The 18,936-nt window shown below is 37.3% G+C and overlaps 2 protein-coding genes across 6 annotated transcripts in view; both read left to right on the top strand.

The window, feature by feature from the left end:
* The window catches only part of LOC146467226 (polycystin-1-like protein 2), a 31,612-nt gene extending 24,924 nt beyond the window's left edge, over positions 1-6,688 (top strand). The window contains exons 19-21 of the mRNA XM_085126024.1: positions 383-1,669; positions 2,772-2,943; positions 3,790-6,688. Of these exons, the coding sequence (XP_084982150.1) occupies positions 383-1,669; positions 2,772-2,943; positions 3,790-5,540 (3,210 nt within the window). The 3' untranslated portion in view covers positions 5,541-6,688. The remainder of the gene's footprint in view (positions 1-382; positions 1,670-2,771; positions 2,944-3,789) is intronic.
* A 3,401-nt stretch (positions 6,689-10,089) lies between these two features.
* Positions 10,090-18,936, top strand: part of LOC146467225 (dual E2 ubiquitin-conjugating enzyme/E3 ubiquitin-protein ligase BIRC6-like) — a 47,330-nt gene continuing 38,483 nt past the window's right edge. For all 5 annotated transcript variants that reach the window (XM_085126269.1, XM_085126273.1, XM_085126270.1 and 2 more), the window contains exons 1-8: positions 10,090-10,279; positions 12,152-12,333; positions 13,955-14,107; positions 15,009-15,232; positions 16,648-16,693; positions 17,183-17,265; positions 17,863-17,936; positions 18,638-18,687. In XM_085126269.1, coding sequence (XP_084982395.1) covers positions 10,102-10,279; positions 12,152-12,333; positions 13,955-14,107; positions 15,009-15,232; positions 16,648-16,693; positions 17,183-17,265; positions 17,863-17,936; positions 18,638-18,687 — 990 coding nt within the window. In that variant the 5' untranslated portion in view covers positions 10,090-10,101. The remainder of the gene's footprint in view (positions 10,280-12,151; positions 12,334-13,954; positions 14,108-15,008; positions 15,233-16,647; positions 16,694-17,182; positions 17,266-17,862; positions 17,937-18,637; positions 18,688-18,936) is intronic.

Here is an 18,936-nt window from a genome sequence, read left to right as displayed (position 1 = left end):
TACTCTTTGTTGATATAGCACTTCAGTTACACTACATTTAATTAATAGTATGATTAAACGTCAAATTTGAAGAAACTTTAAGATTAATTAAGGAAATGCTTCCAAATGTAGCCAGTTTAGTTTATGACGGTAAATCTAATTTAGACGTTGAATCAATATTAATTGTAACTTGATCCGAGGTTCTCTCCCCTCTTGTAATTAAAGCGCCACAATTCTCGTCTTTATGTACACCCTAACTATACTTTAATAATAACGACTTTTAGTTTTCGGCCAATGGAACTCTTAAGACAGTAAACGGTTTCCGGCTTTCCTTTAGATTTCCTCACCTGGTCATGTTATATGTATCTGGTAAATAATTGCACTTGGTTGTCAACTTTTTCAGGTTGTTGCAAATGTAATTTTAAAGGAGTCTCAAGCGGAGGGTTATGCTTACAATATAAGCGTCCAGACAGGCATGTGGAAAGGCTTTGGAACATCCGCCAATGTCGGAATACTCATAAACGGGAGCCAAGGAAGCAGCGGAGGAATCCTGTTGACGGATCCATTTTCCCGGAGAAAGTATTTTTCCCGAGGAAATGTGAACAATTTCACGTTAACCGTGCCATCATCATTAGGCAAACTAACCGATATACGCATCTGGCATGATAATGCCGGATCCAGCCCGGCCTGGTTTCTCCAACAAGTTGTTATAACGGACCAGCAAACGGATGAAACGCGTTACTTTTTCGCGAACCGATGGCTTTCCCTGGATGAGAGAGGAGGTTCTATTGAGCTTGACATTCAAGCCGCGGAGAAAGACGAACTCACGTCCTTCAAGCCCTTGTTTTACGCCAGAACGGCCCGAAGCTTGGGAGAAGGACACATTTGGATTTCAATATTCACGAGACCACCACATAATCCTTTTACCCGTTGCCAGCGATTGACATGTTGTTTGTCTTTCCTTTTTACAGCGATGGTCACCAACGCAATGTTTTACCAATTTGATCGTACTCCCACTGATACCTTCAAGTTTGGACCTCTTGTCATAAGCTGGACTCAAATCAAAATTGGAATCCAAAGCAGTGTGATAGCTATTCCAGCTAACTTGCTTGTGGTTTTGATATTCAGGAACACGAAGCAAGCATTATTCAATAAAACATCCTTTTATAGAAACACAAACAAAGACGTGAAGACTCCCGGATTTCTTCCGCCTTGCTTTGTGTACATCGCTTGGTCCCTAGCCTTGCTAATTTCCTTGACTGGTGCCGCTTTTACTGTATTCTACAGCTTAATGTGGGGAGCAGACACATCAAATGAATGGCTGACATCCATTTCAGTGTCCCTCGTCCAAGATATCCTCATTACCCAGCCAATCAAGGTGCTCGCGTTGGCAGCATTACTATCTCTTCTGATAAAGAAGCCGCCTGAACAGGATCCTGTTATCGGGCCATCGCTCTTCATGAGCAAAGAAGGTGAAAATAAAGTTTCAAGGCCTCCTCAAGAGGATGAACTGGCTGAAGTAAAGGACACCAGTAAGAAAGAATGGAATATGCTCGAGGCAATCAGAGAAATTGTCTCATTCCTCGTATTAAGCTTCCTGCTGTTGGTTGTCTGTTATGGAAATCAGCACCCTTCTCGATACCAGTTTACCAAGTCTACGAGTAACGTGTTTGGTAATGAGTTTCATTCGGTGAGTTGGCATTGCTCTAATCCAATAATCTTTATTACAGACAGAATCTGTATCCAAGATATATTTTATTTTACACTTTCTCACGACATGTTGTTGAGGACGGTGTCTCTTTTTGGTACCGTGGATACGTTCTGCGCTTTTAATAATTATATGCAATTATAATACCAGAAATGGCGTCCTACCAAGACTTCCCAAGCGGCGAACGGAATGGGGAAGATGTACTACATACTTTAGAACTTAGAACGATTTCAGCCAAGCGAATTAAAAAGACCTATGCCTAACGCGATTTTTAAAAGGAATCTAAATAAGTTTTTATGTGACTTGTATTAGGTTAGTGTGTATATTTTTATCGTAGATCCTAATTTTTATTTTTACGTATTTTTATATCTTAATTCAAGGGGATTTTGTATGTTGCTTGTTTCTATTTTTTTATATTTTAGAGGACCCCCCTTAAAACCACTTTTTAGTGACGGAGGCCGCCTCTTAAAAGATGTATTTTATTTTTTATTATATTATTATTATTATTTTCGGGATGGTTCGAGAAACTCGAGTTTCTTAAAGGCAATGCATGCTAAAACAACGATATTTTTCCGTGGTTCATAACTACGCTGGAAAATCAGTTCTTAGCAAGTGTTATTGGAATCCGAAAGAAAATTAGGGCTAGCCACGACATTTTCAAAGATAATCAAGCTTCAATTTGGAAAAAATGTCTACATTGTCTTGTATTTTAACTCTTTTTTAGTTACTGTTGCTTAATCATCTCTGAAAACTGCATGGTTGCCTTCAATTTTCTTTCTGGATTTTATTAGCCCTTGCTAAGATTTACTTTTCAATTTGGAAAAAATTTCGTACGTTGTCTTGTATTTTAACTCTTTCTTAGTTATTGCTGCTTAATCATCTCTGAAAACTGCATGGTTGCCTTCAATTTTCTTTCTGGATTTTATTAGCCCTTGCTAAGATCTACTTTTCCCGCATAGTCATAAAATATCTCTGTACAGTAGGAGATATACCGTTCTTGGGACATTCTAATATAATAGTTTTAAAGGTGTAAATATTATTGACAGCCCTTATGCATATTTTTTATATATTTTTTTTTCTCCAGGTGGCAAATCCAAGTTCTCTGTGGGAGTGGGTGGATGACGTCTTACTTACTGGTCTGTACGAGGTCACGTGGTATAATGGAGAGCTATCTAAGTACAAGGAAGGATTTATCAGCAACAAGCGCACATTTCTGCTGGGGATGCCACGGTTAAGGCAATTAAGAATGAAGACAAGTAAGGCTAAAACAAATAGATATTTCACATTTGGAATATAAATCTTCACGGTCTACCGGTAATATACGTCACAAAAGAAACAAGACAATTGTCGAAAAAAAAAAGATGCGGTAATTGACAACATGACTCCAAAGTGGAGTGTCTCGAATGGTTGTTCAAGGAAACAACGATTGCCAGGAATTTTCCCTCAGGCTTCTCCGCTGATATGTTAAGTGACTCCCCGTCCGAGAGACCTCGGAAGACTTCTTGTTATAAATGCTGACCAGTGAACAATTCAAATGTATCCATCGAGCCCCTTCGGATTTCTGATTAATAGTCTGAACATTTCAGACTACCTACACACTCAGTTGAAGAAAGGTTGTCAGGTAAAACCATGGAGGATAACACCCAACAGCTTTCTGGAAAATATTTAACCTGTGAACTTATTTGCATTATTTTTGCTATAAAATTAAAGCACGTGAAAATGTGCATATTTCTTGTGGACGAGAGGAAAACACGAGATTTGCGCATCGTTCACACTCTGCACGGGACAACGTTTTTTCAATCAGAGTGTATAGGCTCAGACCGTGTTAAAGCCAATTTGTGCTCTCAAAAGAAGTAATACAATCAGAGATCATTATCCATTTTGAGGTAAAAGTTATCATTGCACGTTACATGATTCAGGCCACCTTTCGTAGACCTTCCCTCGCCCCGTTTCTTTCTAGGTAGGTGGGAACGACAACACCTTTTTAAATCACCTTCACCCGCTCTTTAATCCAATGCTCTATCACTAGATTTACAGCTGTCTTACAAGACATTTGAATGTGCTTTCAATTCATGGATTGTTTCTGTTGATTGTCTCCATAGAGGAAGATTGTCACGCAGATCTGCTGGACACCCATTTAAATGACATGTTCCCTGGATGTCTTCAGACTTACTCAAGTGATAACGAGGACAGAACCCCATACCTCCTTCCAAAATGGATTCCTTTGAATAATTTAAGTCATTTTTCGTCAATTAATGACATCTGTCCAAAACCGTGGAGATATCAGTCCTCGTCTAAAATCAACACTCTTTCGCACGAGGCTGTTACAGAGACTTATGATGGAGGTGGGTATGTGGCTGATCTCGGTTACAACAGGAAATCTGCGGAAGAAGTGGTAAGAGACCTGCGCGAGCACAACTGGGTGGATGAGCGTACTGCTGCAGTTTTCATAGAGTTTACTCTGTTTGATCCTTCTTCCTCGCTCTTCTGTAATGTCAGAAATATCTACGAAAGGTTGGCAACTGGTCAGGTCGTAACAAAAGTAGATGTGAGGGTCCTTTCACTTTATCCGTCAATGGACGGTAACATGCAGTCGTTTTACGAGGTGTGCCAGTTATTGTTTCTTATTGCAATCGTCGTATTCTTCATCGTTGAGATAGTCAAGTACTTTCGTCAGAAGAAGTATCTGTTTCAGGTATGGAATTGGATACAACTGATCCTACTTACTGTCTCCTTTGTGGCGGTGGTTATGTCATTCCTCAAAGGAAAACACACCAGTCTGTATGTGCAGGACATCCAGACGAATCCTTACGATACCTTCAGTTCTGACTCCATTGCACGCTTACTGGACATGGAAACCTTCTGGCTGTCAATGGCAATTTTCATTATCACGTTAAAGCTACTGAGGCTAATCCGATTTAATCCTCACATATGTCAAATGCAAGAAACCCTCAGACGATCAGCCCAGCCAATTTTGTCATTCTCTTTGGTGATGGCCATTGCTATCCTAGCATTCTCTCAGTTTGGGTTTCTTTGCTTTGGGGTTAAGCTGGAGTCGTTTTCGTCCTTTTTCAAGGCTTTGCGAGTGGTTCTTCTTATGTCAGTTGGTAAATCGATAAATAACGTGGAGGTACATCTGAAATATCCTTTTCTTGGGCCACTGTTCTTGTTCTCCTTTTTGCTTGTCATATTGTTCGTCCTTATTAATGTTTTTGTGGCTGTTTTGGTCGATTCGTATGCTGAGATAAGGGAAGAGCAGGGCGATGGTGGTTTTGTAGATGCAGAAGTTGGAACTTTTATGTACAGTTTCTTCTTGAAGAAAATCAAAGAGTTTCCAGGCAAATTTAATTTTGGAAGGAAGTTGTTTTTTAACAAACTGTTATCAACATCAACAATGCTACAGAATCCGTCTCTCAGTTACAGCTTGAAGTCGCAGCGGGATGAAAGCTTAGAGAAAATTGACTATGAAATTTTTGAGCCCTCAAAGAACATCAAAGATTTCCACCCACTCTTGCAGCCACTTTGTTCCCAGGAATGCAGCGATGATGAAAATGTCCGTAATCCGGCGAATATTAAGGAAAGTGTCAAAGAAGACCAGCTATCTTCTACCGAGAAGTTATGTTTAATTGGCAAGTCGTCAGAGCCAGACGCTTCGCACCCCGAGAAAAAGGTTTTCACTTTTCCCCGATGTCCTCAAGAGTGTTTTGACGATCATCGGTCTTGTAGCGCTGTGGATGACAATGAAATGTTCAAAGAAGATGACTCTCTTACTAACATCAAGATTCATTTTATGGAGATAATTACTGAGCTATCATTGATTTCCTCTTCAAAAGGACGTAAGGCCAAAAAGTAAAACCAAAAAAAAAACAAAAAAAAAAAAAGGGAGAGAGAGAAAACCAAGTGGTTCCTCTTTAATAAGCATAAAAATGAGATCGGTCTCAGCCCGGACCATGAGTGCATAAGTTTTTTCTAATTGTTAAAATACTGTCAAAATTATATTCGTTCTAATAAGATATGACAAATACCATGCAAGTAACAACCACATGCAAGGTATAAATGATATTTTGTGAGAAGAATTGTAGAAGGACCGCTTAATTAGTCATGGAGCTTCTTTGAAGAGCAACAAATATTTCCCAATGTAACACTATTAGGAAATATAAATAATAGTGCCTATATTTATGGTAAATCTTGGCAATTTGCATTGTTATCTAAGTTGTTGCGGAAACCGAGCGCACGATTCAGGTTAGCTATCAGGGGAAGAAAATTAGCTACGGGATAGTTCGCTGCAATGTTAACTGGGAGCGACATTTTAGACTATTTTTATGCTGCTGAATATGGCATACTGCTTTTAGTACGCTAAATTGAGATTAAAATAGTAAATTTGTCCAAAGTTATCTAAAGGCCGATTTAGACAGTACAACTTTTTCTTACGACTGTCGCATGCGATTGCTGCTCGCGTCATGCAAAAAGTCGCACGCAACTCTCGTCATTTAACATTGCCTATACCTACGATTGTCGCAGGATTTTAAAACATGTTTTAAAATCCTACGACATTTTTTGTGACGTGCATAACAGTCGTAAGCGAGTTGTAGTTTTGATTTACACGAACGGCAATTCGTGTCGTAGCCCTGTCGTAAGCTTGTCGCATGCGTCAGCGACAAAGTCGTACCGTGTAAATCGCCCTTAAGAAATGTAAAGGACTGACCACGTTAGAAGTCTTTCTATAATCGCTCTAACACTTATCTAAGGCAAAGGCTTGTAGGTCTCGTCATTTACTGTTGTTGATGTTGGCTGTCCTTTCGTTAGGGCATTCAGTAAATCACTGAGAAGTGATGGCAGTATCTTGAACTATTATCTTTCACACTGAAAAATCTTCAAATAGAGATAAATCTTTAAAAAGAGTTTTAAATTGTACACCACTTTCGATGTATTTTATGCTTTGCATGTTTGTGTAGAAGATGTAAACTAACGTTTAAAAAAACCCTCTTTTAAAGTAACGTGCAAAGCATTTTAATAAATGCTGAAAACTAGTGCGCAACGTTATTTTTTATTTATTTACTTACCTATTTGTTTATCATTTATTTATTTATTTATTTACTTACATCCTTTTCTCAGTGAGAGGGCCATATTTGACAGAGCTTTGATTATTTCTTTACTGGACCCCAAAACCAAAACGAATAATATAACCAATTGCGAGAATAATTTGGCTATATGTAGCACTTAAAAAATTAAATGTAATGTGAATGCTTTTTTTATAGTGGAGGCGCGTTTAGCTAGAGCTAGTTTCTCGTGCACTCCACTCAAATGATGGGAATAAATAAAAAAATTCAACAGAACAGGTTAAAAATCCCAACTGGCAGGAAGCACACCAATTGGCTATTTACAAGGGCAGACGAGGTGTTGAACTCGGGACTATCAAGAAACAACTCCAGCAATTGGCTAGTCATGCGCCCTAATCGTTCGGCCATGTCGCATGCCAAAAGCACAAAGCCACCACTTTAACAAGAAACAGATCAGAGCGGTTGCAAGTACTGATTGTTCTCATCTCCTGGAGATTGATGGAGAATGGCTCGATAGTGTTTTTTTCAGGGGCGAATCCAGAAACTTTTACTGATTTAGGAGGGGGGGAGGGGGACCTTGGGTCATAGCGAGCAAAGGCGAAAAAAGTATTTTGATTCATGAACATGCACAGAACGGTGAACCCCTCCCTTTAAAGTTCTGAGAATTCCGCTTTCGAAAGGTACAGGAACAAGATCACTTTCGATCTTGAAAAACAATACAGCATGACGGCTGTCGAGAAACGTTTGACAGATTTTATCGGGCTGTCGGAGCTTTCTATGGAATTTGGCATGGCGGATTTCGAGATAAAACGTTCCCCTATAAAGCGTAGTTCGAATGAAAAAACCCGAGAACTACGGCATCGTTACGCAACAGCATTGGCGAATGGAAGCAAAGGGCAAATTTGTATTGCCATGCTGGGCCTTTTTGATTCATGTTTGTTTTTATTTGAAACAAAATTGCTGTTACAGTAACATTGGACCTAAGGCAGGGATTACGTTTCGGTGCGAGGGCAAAAGAAACGAAGCACTTGGTACTCAGCATTGTGCTTGACAAGTTGCATTTGGCATAAGTTTCTTTCGTGTAGATACGTTGTAAAAATAGATGAGTATGCTAATGCAAATAACAAAACAGGGCATAATGAAATTTTAAACTCGCGGAATAGAAATACACGGAACAGTACTCATGTTCACAATTCTATTTTCGGAAGAAGTGGAATCGGGAACGGAATACAGTTCACTCATGCAGAATAAAGGAAATTGAGTTCTTGTAGGGACGTTTGATGGTTTAATGCGTTTGTGAGGATTTGCGTACGTATGAAACCGATATTCTGCGGTCTGTTATTCCTGAACCGGAATAAGAATAGTCAGTATTTTTTTTAAGAAACAACAACTTAGTATACTTCCTGTTGCACTCCTATTTCTTCTGTGATGAAGAGTAAAAATAAATTCCTTGTTGTCACCTGTATGAAGATAAACTTCTACCTACAGCCACTTGTAGTTGAAATTAATCAATTTCTCACCTACAAAAGTATAGCACTTTGGCCGTTCTGATATGCGAATGAAAAATTATTGATCCAAGCTCACCCTTTGTCATGATACATGCAGAGACTCGAAGGATCAAGATTTACTCTAAAATATGAGAATACTTATAGGCTGCGATTAAACAAATGAACATCACTTGTCAGTGACGGCTCATACAACACAACCAGAACTCAAAGCCGGGGCCAGTGACTATAGACCTTCAGTTCAGTTTATTGTTTTGCCATAAATTGTACAAAAGCAAGAAAAACTAATTATTTAAACGCTAATTGCGAGGAAGCCAAAGGGAAGCCACCGGGTTTATAAGGAATGGGCTCCCTCAGTTAAGTTATTAGAACAAATTATCATAGTTACACATGGGACCAAAATCAATGGCAGAGCTACAGTAAATCTTAAAATATATAACATAGTCAAATTAATCATAGTTGAGCTAAGAAAGCGAAAATGAAAGTGAAAAGCAGAGGTAACTAAATAAATAAATAAATAAATAAATAAATAAATAAATAAATAAATAAATGTATAAATAAATATCTATGATAAGAAGAATGCTTTCAGCTTACTACAAAAGGAAGCGGTACTTGTTGCATCTCGAATTTTAAGACTTAGAGAGCTAAAAAAATTAGGACCTTGGGAACTGGTGGAGAACTTTCTTATATTAGTCCTGCATTGTGGTAAATAAAAAAGCTCCGAACTTCTAGTGCCATAGGAATGCACTTGGCGTGTCACCAAAAACATGTTATTGGAGCTATAAGGAAGTAAGCCAGATTTATATTGATACATAAATTTTCCTATTTGAAGTTTATAGATACCCTTAAGATTCAGAATTCTTAAGTTTTTAAATGAAGGTTCAGTGTGAGCATCGAAAGCAGTGGTTTGTCACGATGATTTAAAATTTTGATATGGGCAAGGAAACAAAGATCCATTGCCACTACTAAAAGAAACCGGGTTTTCGTTAAAAGCCTACATCAAAATTTTTAATTATCGTGCCAAACGAGAATCAGACCTTTGCTAGTTTTCAAAATATAAGGGAATGTATGGGAATACCCAAAGGGAAGAACCTTTCGATTTTCCTATACATTGCCTTCTACTTGGAAAACCGACTAGCAACGGTGGTGACTCACAGTTTGTGCGAGCTCCATGTGAAAGAATGACCAGCACGGGGAAGGATTATAATGTAAAAATAATTCAGATTAACTGTCATTATTCTTTTCAGAAGAAGAGAATAGGTGGGAGATTATTTTGAAACTGAGAACTGAGAAATCTCTGCCCCTTTTCTCAAACAAACACATTTGTTTATTTTCCGAGTAAACCGTGTTTTCAGGTTCAATCTGTTATCCGAAGTACAAATACAAGTTAGCTTGCATTATGTCCATTTTCGATTAAAAAAAGAAACCAAGTATACTTTTAAGGTTCATTCATTTAAATCAGGTACACCACTGTGTGTGTTATTTCTTTCAAGTCGAAGACTCCCCAAACTGCTTTCAAAAAGCTAAAATTTATTTAGTTTCTTCAGCCACTTTGGAGCAGTTAATTGCTCAAAAACTCCGTTAAAAGCTACAAACTAAGAAAGAAATTACCTTGCACACACAGCAGGTTAAGTTACCTGCATTGCAACTGAATCTATTTTCGACTTTTATCATGTGTGCACTGTGACAAAGTGCTTAGCAAAACGTGACTAGCAACATCTGAGTAAAAGTACTGTCTCAAAACTTTACGTCATTCTTTTTGCACGCAAAACGGACCTGCTGCAGGCTTGGATGCTGTGTAACAGGCCTGGAGCCTAAGTAATTCCTGAAACCATGTCGAAGCACAAATATGGCGGCCGAGGAGGAGTGGTGTGTTGAGGAAGAAGGGTGCCTTCAATTCAGTGGCCGGCCAATCTCAGTCACATTTTCACCCACATCCAACTGCTTTATCTGTACCCTCGATGATGGAACGGTCGAGGTTGTGGATGCGCGTTCGAGTCTGCGATTGAAGCGGACTGCACCGGCAGGTCAGTGTTAACAGTTAAGCATGTGTTTAAGGTTTGGTTGTAAGATTGCGGGTTTTTTGTCGTGTTCTGCACAGCTGTAATTACAAACCTGGGAGTAACCATCTTACAGTCCTACAAATTTGACTTTGTAAAAGCGCTGTACTTTATTCCTAGACCTTTTTCCCCGCGGCAAACATTATTGAGCTTACAGCATTAACCTTACTGGACATGGTTCATTGCAAATTGCATCAGGCATTAGATCATTAGATGCTCGGTAGAACTTGTAGTTTCTGTTTCATGGGAATGCACATTCTTGTAGGATTTCACTATAAAATAATGCAATTCGATAAGAAATCAGTTACTTCCGAGTAATTTCATTCATAATCGTGCCGACTACATGTAATTGTTGGGTGATCGCATCTATATCAACACACCTTTGATAACTTTCTCTTTTAAATTTCCTGGTAAATTGCTGTATTTCGCCGCGCCACATACGTTCTCTCGATTCTTTACAGACATTTTTTTTCACCTGCTACACATATGGCTCTCATCCAGAGTAATATTTAAGCTTACACAGTGACAGCATGTTAAAAATATTGATCTTTCACATAACAGTGTTTTAGGAAGATTTCATTATGCTACAACCAAAATCCAATAAAAATAAGTGGGATTAAACAAGAGTAATTATTGAATTCGATATCAATTAACTTCATTGTTGTTGAGATTGTCAAATTCTAAATCTAAGTGTTTTGTAGTGTGAACTTCAAGGGTTTTTCCCACAACTTTCATTTTATTGTTTCAGCCCAATTAACTGACCAGAATCTAGTTTCTCCTTATATTGTTTCTATAGTTCATGACAAAAAAGGGAAAGATTGCAAATGATGAAATGCCTTGATGTTTAATCAAATTCTCTCTTCCTGTACCATAAGAAACACATTAAGAAAACATTGAGGAGAATAATTTTGATGGAATAAATGTGGTGGTTTATTTTAAGCCTGGGGAATAGAATAAGAATGGTATATTATTCCGTCATTGACACAGGAATACTCGGAAAAAAGAAATCTCAGCTCTTCTAACAGGAGTCACACCTATGACCTTCCGATTACTAGTTTGGATGCTCTACCACTGAGCTACATGTACAGGAGACTTGAGGGAGCTAGGCCATTAAACTAGGAGTAATCTCTTTTGTAAGGATTCAATAACAAAGTAGCGTGTAAGTCCTATGCCAAACCCCCAACCTGGAGAACCAGGGTGCTGTTTTGTCTGGTCCCTCTCCCACAGACTAATCCGGCGCAGTTTTTCAAAGCTCGATTAAGCTAATCCTGGATTAACGTAAACTTTTATTCAAGTTTAATTACTATTCAATAAAGATTCTTTTAAATTATTTTTGTTTCTCAGTTTAAACTTAGATTTTTCTTCACCATAAGCTTCAAATTAGCTTATAAAAAACATTTTAGCGCGCGAGATGGAAACCTCAGTTAACTTTTAATCAGGGATTAGTGTTAATCGGCTTTTGAACAATTTGTCCCAGGAGCACAAGGCTTCTGCTGCATACATGTAGCTCTGGGGGTTGCAAGAGTTCAACTCCTCGGCCGCGCTTGTAATTGGGCAGCTGGTCCTACTCCTGCTAGTTGGGATTTTCAACCATGTTATTTTCAATTTAAATTATTTCTTTGTGAAGTTCAATGCTTGGCCCCACTAGCACTTGTGCTACGTAAACACTGCCAAGGGTAAATACAGTGCTGCAAATGTTATTTACTTTACTTTTTTTACCACTGTAACGAAATGTAAGAGTTTGTATGAATGTGAGATGAAGACAGGGCTTTATTAATAAAGGTACTTTTCAGTAACATCTCAGAAATGAATACAGTGTTTATTTTTCTCTCTGTATAGTAAACTCTGGACCCCTACAGTGTAGGTTCTGTCCTGAGGTGGAGAAGCTGTTCATCACAAATGGTTCAGTGTCTGGGCTGAGAAAGGATTTAAATGGCATCTTGTTGCTGGACAGCATCTTACAGCCTCCCCTCAAAGGCTCTTGTACTGAACCTGTGGTACTGGAGTTCACTCTCTCAGATGTGAGTTTTGAATTTTGTATTTTGAGAAATATTCAAACAGTCTGTTTATAATGGTACAGTCATGTATTCTGTTGTGAGTTTATCCAGTTCTTCATCAGTCAGTCAGTCAGTCAGTCAGTCAGTCAGTCAGTCAGTCAGTCAGTCAGTCAGTCAGTCAGTCAGTCAGTCAGTCAGTCAGTCAGTCAGTCAGTCAGTCAGCCAGCCAGCCAGTCAGCCAGTCACTTTGTCAGTAATAGGATATTTTCACTATGGTGTCATTAGTCATTATTTTGACTTCAGCTACCAGAATCCTTCAGTTTTTTTTGTTGTTGTTGTTTTCTCTTGCAAATTAGAGCTATTGTTCTTTGCCTTCCACTGGGATTACAAAAATTTGAAAAGGAAAATGAAATGAATTCTGATAGTTGTATTCAATTGATACCATCATGAAAAATAATGGCCTATTGACCAACTGAGTGACTGAAATATATTTAAATTTATTTTTTCAGTTAAGTAACCAATCAACCATTCATTTAGTCAGTTATTACTTTAGTCAGAGAAAATTGGTCTCGTCTTTCAGTCAATCAGTCAATCAAGCTATTAATAATTTATTATTGATTACTAACTCATTCCTGCATTCATTTGTTTGCTTGTTTGTTCATTTGTTCACATCACTCATTTTAAAACCTTTACTGTAACAAGACCATTCCTCCCCTTGGAGAATACAGCATAACAACTAAAAGAATCCTTTCAACAACAAAAAATAATTATTGTAACTGTTTAGTTAGTCAGTCACTCATCTCGTTCAGTTTCAGTCCAGTCTTAAAAGGCCTTATCCAGGTTGCTATGTGTGTGTTATGTTTCATTTACATGTAGTATGGCTAAGGGCTTGCTTTATTAATTTTATTTATTTTTTTTAATTGGGAGGAAAAGGGTGATTTTCCACTGGCTGAGTGAAACGAAAAAAGTGGAAAATGTTTTTCTCACACACCACTGGGGGCCTGGGGATCGGTTTAGGTCATGTGACATGTAAGGGTGGGCAGTTGTTTTTTGATGACCGCCATTGCTGACCTTCCCACCCACCCACCCTAGAGTTTTTCAGTTGTTCAATTCACTCCTAAACGAATTAAGATTTTGTTTGATTTTTAGCGAGTACATGCTTTGACCTTCCATGTATACTTGTATATTTTGTGAAGCTGTTATTGTTATTGTGTGAATAAAGGTCAGGCTTGCGGTGGTCGGCTTGACATGGCTCCCAGCGATGTGTGAGAAAGACATTTCCAAAAGCAATGAAAGCAAAAATACACGTATTACAGACAAAGTAATGGGTGAAAACTCAAAAGTTACTGTATACTAGGATGGGAATTTGTTTTCCGGACTGCCTGTCCCATTAAATGAAATTTGGTGAACGGAAATCAATTTCTAGCCTTGTAATCCTGTACTTATCACTAGACTTGTTCTCTATTGCTCTGTGTTATGTTTTTTAGATGTACATCTGTATATCTAGTTTAGTTGTAATTTGGTGGAATTGGCAACATAACATGAAAATTAGATTAGCTAATATTTCAATAATAAATTAGTTGGTAAGACACTGTCTATCTTTTGAATATTCTTTATTTTATTCCTCCCATTGAATATTTTCCAGGCTCTCCAATTATTGTCAGCTATGGAGTTATGTATATCTGCCGCAGACGAAGGTGTAAGAGTGAAGTGTATGAAGGATGTGCAGTCTATGCTCAAAGAGGAAGTGGACAAGGCACAGTCGCTATTGAATTCCAGTCACGATAAAGCAATTAAGGTAATTAGATTTTATTAACAACTAAAGGGCAGGGTTCCCATTGAATGCTGGCAGGCTGTTAAAATATTCAAAAAATTAATTTAATTTTAAAGTGCCTACAGTACTTTTTGGTGAAAATTTTACATATTTAACCCTTCCAAGACAGGGCTTTTTGTCGTCTTCTAGGGCTGAGCATGGAAAGTCTACACTGTAAAACATGAGAATGACACTTGGAGTATCAAATAATAATAGTACCTCTAAAGATGTTTCCTTTAAAGTCTGCGTTATGCTGAATGTGGCCATCTTGGATCTGCTACATATCTTGGATTTCTGGATTTCCCCAAAACTTCAGAAAAGCACCGAAATTGAATGAAAAGAGTAATCACAACCACTAAAGTAACACACTGTTTTGATTGTTAAATAGGTAGATATTAGAGAGATTTAGCTTTGTGTTTACGGCTAACACCAAACGAGAAACGTCAAGCCGCTGTTCGTTCTAAAATGCATAAACTTGCGTTTCTCGTACTCGCTTCTCTCTTTTTCGAGTTTGGTCGATAGCTATCGCCGACTTGGTGGAGATAAGCTTAAACCAAAATAGCTTCATTGTTTTTCATCAAAGAGAAAATTTCAGTCTGACGTTTGCCGTTTGCCATAAACGCGATGCTAAATCTCTCTAATAAGAATTGTGCCATAATGTTGTGTAAATGTATCTGCAATAGACCTTATGCAAAACTGCTCTGCTAGCCTCATTCAAGGTAAAAATGTTCTTTTGATTATTGAACTCAAGAATGAGGTAAATTAGTAAAATGTCAGCCATTTTTGTATCAGGTCTATGGACCACATGAAAATAATGTCTACTAAACTGTGTGGAGAAGTTGAATCTTATTAATTTTTATTTGAATGGTGTACTGTCTTTTCCAAGTGGTGCACCTGCCAGCTAAAGTATGCCTGTGGTGCCTTGGATGCTGCATTCAGTGATCTGACTAAATTCCTGGAGAAAAGCCACAAAAATCATGTTGCCCTTCCTGTGGCTGCTGCTGTGCATGCAAGGACATTATATCTGCTTGGTGTCGCGTTGAAACCTCAATTATTTCTGGAAGCAGAACGGAGAAAGACGTTTGTGTCATGGCCTCACAAGGAATACCGGTACAGTATGCGTTCGCTGGTGGTGCGGCATCATCAAAATAATATTCATTAATTAATCAGAAACTTAGTGAGACAACAATTAAAGGGCTGAGTGCATAAGCAATGTAAATTACATTTCATGGATCACTTTTTGTTGTTTTGGCCCAGATTCACCGGAGTTTTTGAATGTGGCCTTGAATTCCTTCAGGAAAAGTTGCTCCAATGTTTTATCCGCTGCTTTGCGCTTCGTTTGCAATAAAAAGCTATGATTATGGGTAAGGTTGTGCTTCAAGAGCTCAACTGGCCCACTCTAGAACAATGGAGAGCTGTTGCTCTCCTTGTTCTCCTGTTTAAGATTGTTAACAACCTTGTTGCAGTAAACCATGTGATAATTTGAAGAAACCTGTAAGACAAACTAGACACACAAAGGAACACTCATTCACAACTATCAAATCCTACTCAGAATACAGTATGTACCATAGACTCTCTTTTTACCCAAGGACTGTTCAACAATGGAATGCTTTACCTGATCATGAATCTGTATTTTGAAGGCTTCATTCAAGTAATGTGGATTTTTTTAGAACTCAAATTTCAAATTATGTAAACATCCTGCTGACTGCTCGACCGATAATCTTCATCATTGAGGGGTGACCCTATTGGAAAATAAATCAATCAATGAAGATTTCTGTTTTATCACAAAACAAAGCGCAAAACAGCAGATAAAACATTGGAGCAATGTTTCCTGAAGGAATTCAAGGCCACATGTAAAAACTCCGGTGAATCTGAGCTAAAACAAAACAAAGCAATCTGAAATGTCATTTAGGTCGGATGTGCTCTCAGCCCTTCAATTGATTACCATTACAGTTCATGCATACAACATGTACAGCTGTTATTGACTGTCATGGAAAAGTCAATATTTGTTTGAGAAATAAAAATTCTCTGTCTGATGTGTGCATGTATTTTTGGTGTTAAGGTTTGTAAAGTATGGAGTTATTTAGGTCTCAAACAAGCAAACAAGTCATGATCTGTAATCATCTTGAATGTAAAGCAATGCCATTGGCATACAGTACAATGTAGGAATAGTCTGGATCTTACAATTAAAATTGTTGCCTAGAACATGTAAACATCTCTGAAAACCTGAATCTATTAAATAAATACAATACAAATTGTAAAAATTATACATTTTGTGAGATCATTCATGTGTTTAAAACGTGACATTCATGCTAAAAATTTCAAAGCTACATTGTACATGTACGTACAGTTTTTCAAAAGTATTTGATTGTTTTTTGTTCTGTTTGAATAATCAATACAACATGAGTGTCAGTCATTTGTAGTGAAGTAATAATGACTTGTAATCAACTCTCCTGAAGACTCTACTTGTGATTTTTAATTAGTTATTTATATTTTCACTTGATTCATTCTTTTTTCTCATCAAGGTGGGCATATCCTGAAGCAATGGCAAAAGCTGGCTTTTACCACCAGGTAAGTTGCAAGGTAGTGTTGACAAAATATGCTGGTCTCTTCCTCCTCCAAACCCCATTACAAACAATACAATACAATAATTGAATGTAAAGAGGGAGGCATAATAACCTATTACAGTTTGTGGCCCTCAAGAGGAATAAATACATATTTGCACAATAAATTATTGAAGTCAATATGCTAAGAATACAATGGAACAACAATATTGTAACATTTGAATTTGCAAAATTAACAAGGGAGAATAAAAATATAATTATGTGGGGATAATGGTGCTTAGTACTAAAAGAAACACTAATGATATGAACTTGAGCAATGATGTTATTTTGTACTCAAAATTTCTCGAGAAACCGACTGTTACTAATGGTATCTCAAATACATGTAGTGTACATTTGGTATAATCTCTTACGGCTTTATCTGTAGTTTACCTTAAGCCTTGCTTCCCTCTTGCAAATAGTAAACTTGATCATTCCAAATGTTGTTACTCCCTTTCAGCCTGGCAATCGTGGAGATGACAGAGCCCTTTGCTTCACATGTAACGTGTGTTTAGTTTGCTGGGAGCCAACAGATGAGCCATGGTAAGTGTTTGCCCAGTGGACTTCCTACAGAATTCACCAGACTCTTAATCAGACAATGAAAACTGGGCATTCTAGAGTGCTCCAACCTGCAACTGTTTTGGTTGCTATGGCAAGTAGAAAATACCAGCTGTTAACTAAAATTATTGTCATGAAGGTCACCAATTTGGCAAAGTGAAATAACTAATTATCAGTAATTTTTGTTAATTTGGACCCAGATTTTGACTTGACGGTATACGCCCAAAAAATACAGTAATATTCAGTAGCAATTTCCTAATACGCATACTGTCGTGTACATGTGTACATGTACATGTACGTCTTTCTTCAGTTGCATGAAGTAGAGTGAACTGTACATGTATCTGTAGTCAAGTAGCAATCTTGAGTTTTTCATTAGCCCTGAATGTTTTTCACTGTCATATGTACATTGTAATTTGTGTCACAGAAAATCAAAGTTAAAAGTTACAGTTACTTTTAATCAAAATTGAAAATGATGTCACTGTCAGTTGTTTACATCTTGTGACCATTTTATCTTATTGAACCAAACCATAGTCACGCAGCTTGACTGTTTTATAATGGTTTATTTTCTATGGTAAACTGTAGGTCAGAACATGAGCGTCATTGTCCGGATTGTTCATTTGTGAGGGGGAATTACACAAAGAATGTTCCAATGGCAGGTTAGTGGCATACAATGATAATTCCACATTTTTATTAAGTTTTTACATTTTTCTCACAGAAATACATGTATGTTTTTAGAAAAGTCAGATAGAAATTAGTATGGACGAATGCCATCCACTATATTCCATCTTACGGACTGTAAAAGATTCTTTTTTCAGCCTTCATAAAAACATCTCAACTTCCTTTATACTAGTTAATACTGAGTGCTTAGATAATTGTTAACTATGACTTCCTATATTATGATTCAGCTTGAATTGTAACAGTATACTGCATAGTTATTTTTCTTTCACTTTCTTCCTTGTAAATATACCCCCAGATCTTATTTTTTTAATTAGTTAATTTGTTGATGTTTGTAACTTTTGATATGTCTTTTTTTGATTGAATAATGCTTACTACTATTATTATTATTATTATTATTATTATTACTATTACTATTATTATTATTTATTCACTCGTGATCTGAATGCCATGTGGAAGGAGACAGACCTTACATGTATAAGGAATAAACCATCATACAGTCTAATAAGAAGGAATTATAAGACCGTGTACAAGTATGAGGGTTTCGGATGTCAACTCCAAATTGCTAATAATTACATAAATTATTTTGCCTACAGAATGACAAGTTTAAGCTGATTTTGTGCTCTACACATTACATGTAATTTAGTTGTTGTTTTATGTGTAATCCTTTCCTTTTTTGCAGTATCACTTGCCACTTCTCCAGCATATGGCCATGAAACAACTCAAATCAAAGTAAGAGACTCAGACAAAGGTAGAAAATATATTACAGTTAAGTACTCAAGACTGGTGTGATGGTGATGTGGTATCAAAGAGGAGCCAACAAGCTCCTGTTTGGAAATTCTTGATTGAGTAGCAGTGAACCATTCTCCCATGAGAACTTGCTGACCTGACAATGATTAATTTATTATTATTATTATTATTATTATTATTATTATTATTATTATTATTACTATTGCTGTTATTAATTTATTATTATTTACT

Source organism: Pavona decussata, unplaced genomic scaffold (genome assembly GCF_977016875.1).
Source record: "Pavona decussata unplaced genomic scaffold, jaPavDecu1.1 SCAFFOLD_137, whole genome shotgun sequence".
NCBI classification, from domain to species: domain Eukaryota; kingdom Metazoa; phylum Cnidaria; class Anthozoa; order Scleractinia; family Agariciidae; genus Pavona; species Pavona decussata.
This window is presented reverse-complemented; position numbering and strand designations above follow the sequence as displayed.